General features: G+C 46.7%; 2 protein-coding genes across 2 annotated transcripts; one reads left to right on the top strand and one right to left on the bottom strand.

The window, feature by feature from the left end:
- Positions 1-334: 334 nt before the first annotated feature.
- Positions 335-796, top strand: LOC147988270 (uncharacterized). The gene has a single exon (XM_087526384.1). It carries the CDS (start codon positions 335-337, stop codon positions 794-796), a length of 462 nt encoding a protein of 153 aa, XP_087382510.1.
- Positions 797-2,872: 2,076 nt separating this feature from the next.
- On the bottom strand, positions 2,873-4,003 carry LOC147988269 (uncharacterized). Its single transcript, XM_087526057.1, has one exon. The coding sequence runs from the start codon at positions 4,001-4,003 to the stop codon at positions 2,873-2,875; it is 1,131 nt and encodes a 376-aa protein (XP_087382183.1).
- Positions 4,004-4,892: the final 889 nt, after the last annotated feature.

The following is a 4,892-nucleotide window of genomic DNA, read 5'->3' as shown; positions in this document are numbered from 1 at the left end:
AGACACTTGGGCCTAGCCCATCGATATTTTATGTCGAATTTTTAGCTGGGCTAGTCTACACATCTATATCAGATCATGGACCCCCCGAGGGCTGGGCCCCTTGCCGTCGCCCCTCTGGCCATATGCCAGGGCCAGCCCTGGAGAACACTTGCTCCATAGTTCTGGAAGCAGAGCACTACGTCGGCCATGTCGCGGTTAGCTCACATTCCTCTTCCTTTTTATACTGTCCACCATTGCCTACTCCTAATCGCAACTAACAACACTTGTGTTTCATTCTTATGACCACCCAAGGAACGCTGAGTTCCTCAACACACCCATCCAAAACTACAGCCAGATGCAGCACATCTTCTCCTTCGGGCTGGCAACTGGGAAGCATGCCATGGGCTCGGGGGAGCCTCTTGGTTCTCCCATGCCAGACTTCCCTGGGACCCCGGACGTCGAGGTCCTTGATGGGCGTGACAAGCCCGCTGCGAAGCCCTTTGACAAGCCATTTGACCCCGTCCATGATAGGAAGAGGAAGAGAGGAGGCCTGATGGAGGAGGAGATCAATGTCTTTTGCAGCATGACTAAGGCGGTGAAGGAGGTGGCAACAGCCATCAGGGAGTGCAAGCCCCTGGACGTCCACCCTGACCTGTATGGCGCTGTCATGACCCAGGGTGGCTTCAGCGACGAGGCTCTCATGGCAGCTCTCAGCCACCTGATTGACAACAAGGCCCAGGGTGCTGGGTTCGTTGCCATGGCCGACGCTCACAGGGTGCTGTGGCTCAGGACCTGGCTGGGCAAGCACTACTACTAGAGTAGTGCTTCCTGTGAGTGTGCATGATCCCCGGCGGCGATGACGGTGGCGACGATGATGACGATGACGACGTACATTTTGTGTAGCTAGGGCTCAAAAACTATTTGATCGTCTGTATATTTTGGTGAGGTGGTATATACTAACCCCTCACGCTGATGGTGAACTTTTGGTGGTAGGACGACACCCTCTCTTGGATGTGGTGGTAGGTTAACATCAAGGTAGTGCTAGGAAGAACTTGCTATGTCGTACGATCATGCATGCTTCACTTCTCTTCTGCTCCATTGTTGTTTGTGTGCTACTTTGCTTGCTACTTGTGTGCTCCAATGATTTGCTGCTTCAACTCTTGCTCTTGTGCATTGCTAGGGCAAGTGGTATGCCGTGTTCACCGGTAAGGTCCCAGGGGTTTATAGTTCATGGGAAGAAGCCAGTGCACAAGTGGCATCGTATAGCAACAGCACCCATAGAGGGTTCAAGACTAGGCAGGCAGCAGAACAAGCTTACTCCTAGTGGTTGCGAAAGCACGACAGCAGTGTTGACAGTCGCAAGGTTTCAGGTGTCAAGGTGGATCGTCAGTTTGGGCTGAAGCTGAAGAACTTCATCATCTTCGCCCAGTTCATCGCCATTGCTGTGCTGTGGCATTGGTGTGCTAGGTGTGGGTAAGCTCACCAACTAGGGTACAAGGTAAGCACAACATGTACGCCATATGCAACCAAACGCCATGTTCATGTGCCGCTCGGGCCAATGCAGGGAACCAAACAAAGTGCACTTGCGTATTACCTAATGCAGGGACACTAGATGCAGGCAACCAAACAACTGGCAGATGGCGTATTAGGGACTGCTTTTGCTCAACCAGGCTGGGTTGAGAAGTGTATGCGATGCAGGCCCTGTAGCAACGGCAACCAAACACGCCCTTAGTAGCTATGTATGTGGTGAAGTTAGGATTTGGTGCGATGTTCGTTTGGTATTAGACCCGAATATTCAGCGCACTTTCATCAAAGGGATAGGAGTAGCAACATGTGTTGTCTAGATGGTGGCTTCAGGCTGACTAATGTATTACTTTGTATGGTCTTTAAGAATAATTAATAATACTAGTCGCCAACCCGTGCACTCGCATGGGCTAGTTATTCATACTTTCGGCATTATATGTAATCTTGCATGAACGAAATCAGTTGCTTGTATTTTCCGTTCCACCATGCTGGTATTAGAATTTAGAAACTAATTATTCTAGTATTAATTAAGAAGAAGGCAATATAATACAGGTAACATGTACAGAGAAATACTTATAGAAGAATGTATCATAACGATTGCTCTGGGTCAACTATTTCAGTAACTCATTTTTTTTTACCAAGACAACATATCTTGAATAAATGGAAGCTATAAGAAAGGAAAAGAAAAATTTTAAACCAGTCAGAATAGGCTAAGAAAATGCAAAGGATTTTAGAAGTCGTCATAGGGACTATATGGAAAATGACAATTTGAGGAGGTTTGTTACTACAGCAAGTGGGAAGTTCATCGATCGCATCAGAATTAAATAACTGCGAGAAGATAATTTGCATCCATTTAAAATATTTGTATTATTCTCCGCTATAGTTAGAGAATGGGTCGTTATGGGAATACTTTCCAGTGGCTACTGCGCGACCATCGTAGTTACCTTCAGAACTTAAGCACCATTATTTTTCACATGTAATTAAGTACTTTGGATCTAAACGTAGATATGCCAAACCTCATATATTTCTATGAAAACATGGATAGAAGTTCAAGTGGTGACCTGGTGAAGCAAAAATCAATTGCATATCGCAGAAATTGTCACCAGGTCAGTAAGAAAGAGGATTAGCATTTGTACTATGATCACTAATGAAAACATAATGAATTGTAGAAGAAACCGAATATCCTATAGCTATATGCACCACATAATTTCTAATACAACACAATCAATTAAGTATGTTGTTATGAAAGAAAATTGCTTAATATCGCTGCACATGCAACTAAAGAGAAACATAGAAAAAAAATCACCTTGTTCGCAACTCATTTTATAATCTGCTAAAAAAAGGTTGGTGCTCTGGTTGTACTTCGATTTCATGCACAACCAGGGGGGAGGTTGTACATCCATACAAACACGGGCCATGTGCTATGGTTGGTGCTCTGGTTGCCAAACGGATTCATGTCATCGGTACACGCGCCGAGCACGATGTTCCTTGCATCACATTCAAAATACCGATAGAAGCTGTTCAACGCTCTCCACTGGCTTCCATCCTTGACGTGTCTCAGCTTCGGATCATCTCCATCATCGGGCTTCTTCCTCTCCGCGTGCCAGCGCATTAGCTTTGCTTCCTTCGGATCTACAAAATACCTCTGGAGACGGGGAGTGATCGGTAAGTACCATACCACTTTCTGGGGACATTTCTTCCCGGCCTTCTTGTATCGAGAAGCATTGCACCCCGGACAACTTGTTTTTTCCGCGTGCTCCTTCCGATAAATTATGCAATCGTTGATGCATGCATGGTATCTAACGTGTGGCAGATCAAGAGGGCACACGATCTTCTTGGCCTCATCAACACTACTAGGACATAGATTACCCTCGGGAAGAACATCCTTTAGGTACTTGAGATGCTCATTGAGGCTAGTGTCGGACCATTTGTTTTTAGGCTTCGTCTTCAGGAGTTGGAGCGTGAAACTCAAGCGGGTCACCTTAGGATTGCAACCATCATACAATGGAGTGTTCGAGTCTACCACCAGTTGCTCCAGCTTAGCCTCCTCTCTGGAAGCAGCTCTCTCAGTACTCGTCTCCTTGCGAAGCAATGCTTGAACATGAGGGTCCCGCACGATTGAACTTAGTACCGACGAACTCTGCTGCGTGGAGTCCATGTCGTTCTCTCCACCGCCATGTCCGGCCCCTTCTCCGCCGCCATGTTCGGCCTCTTCCCCGCCGCCATTATCGATCATCTCTTCGTCTTGCCCCGTGTCATCATTGCCTGCCCCGTCGGCATCCTCAACATCGTCATCCTCATCTTCAATTATCCACCGAGTATAGCCATCCATGAAACCAGTCATGAGCAGGTGCGCTTCGACACGACCATCGACATGGGGGTCAAGCCAAACTATTCCTTTGCATTTTCGACACGGACATAAAACCTCTGTCAGGTTATTTTCCTTCATGTCCTGCACCGCCGACCGCACCCACCTGTCCACCATCGTTCCACTGACCATCGTCAACTCTGCACGGTAATAATAAACAAATTGATTATAAAAATGTGTGCATTCATCGAAGTCATACAAAAATTCGGCATGACCTTCCTTAAAAATAGGACATATATAGATCTGGAGTTTGCCCGGAATTCGCCGAAACGGAAATAAATTGACATTTCGGCAAAACATAGGCAACTCAAATGCACAATTTGGCGTCAACTCATGCCACACACACAATTTCCATAAAAATATTACACACACATGCATAAACATATTTCCATTTTGCAAAAGCATGAAATATTAATCACACCTCTATCTCGAGATCGAGCACACGGTGGAGATGATGATGTAGGGAGGTCAAAAGTGCACAAAGCTCTTCTTGACAAAGAAAGATCTAGTTAGGGGGAAAATAGGTCACTTAACTAAATGCTACATCTACCTAGCTAGCTAATTTGGGAGGAGACAACTTCAACTAGTGGAGGGGGAGGAAAAAGAGAAAGGAGATGAATTAATGGAGGTGGTGTAGTTATAGCTAGGAGTAATGAAGAGAGAGAAAGGTAGGTAGAAGAGGGAGAGTAATGGGGGGAGAAGTTTTGAGGAAGAAGAAGAGTGAGAGAGGGAGGATGTGGGAGGTAGGGGGAAGGGAGGAGAGGAGATGGGGAGGGGGAGGTGGAAAAAGGTGGTGGGTGTTGCGTCTTAGCAGTAGCGCGGGAGCTAAAGCGCGCTGCTGCTAAGAGCATAGCAGCAGCGCGCTTTACAGTCACGCGCTACTGCTAAACGGGCCAACCCTATGCACAATTTTAAAATTAGCAGCAGCGAAGCGACAAAAAAGCGCGCTACTACTATGGCATTAGCAGCAGCGCGCTTCCTGACGCCGCGCTACTGGTAAACTTATGTCGTTGTGTACTAT

Source organism: Triticum urartu, chromosome 1A, assembly GCF_056163025.1.
Source record: "Triticum urartu cultivar PI428250 chromosome 1A, HENAU_Tu73, whole genome shotgun sequence".
NCBI lineage: Eukaryota > Viridiplantae > Streptophyta > Magnoliopsida > Poales > Poaceae > Triticum > Triticum urartu.
This window is presented reverse-complemented; position numbering and strand designations above follow the sequence as displayed.

Coding starts and splice junctions, on each gene's coding strand:
- LOC147988270 (XM_087526384.1), top strand. CDS start 335: ATGCAGCACATCTTCTCCTTCGGGCTGGCAACTGGGAAGCATGCCATG.
- LOC147988269 (XM_087526057.1), bottom strand. CDS start 4,003: ATGGTCAGTGGAACGATGGTGGACAGGTGGGTGCGGTCGGCGGTGCAG.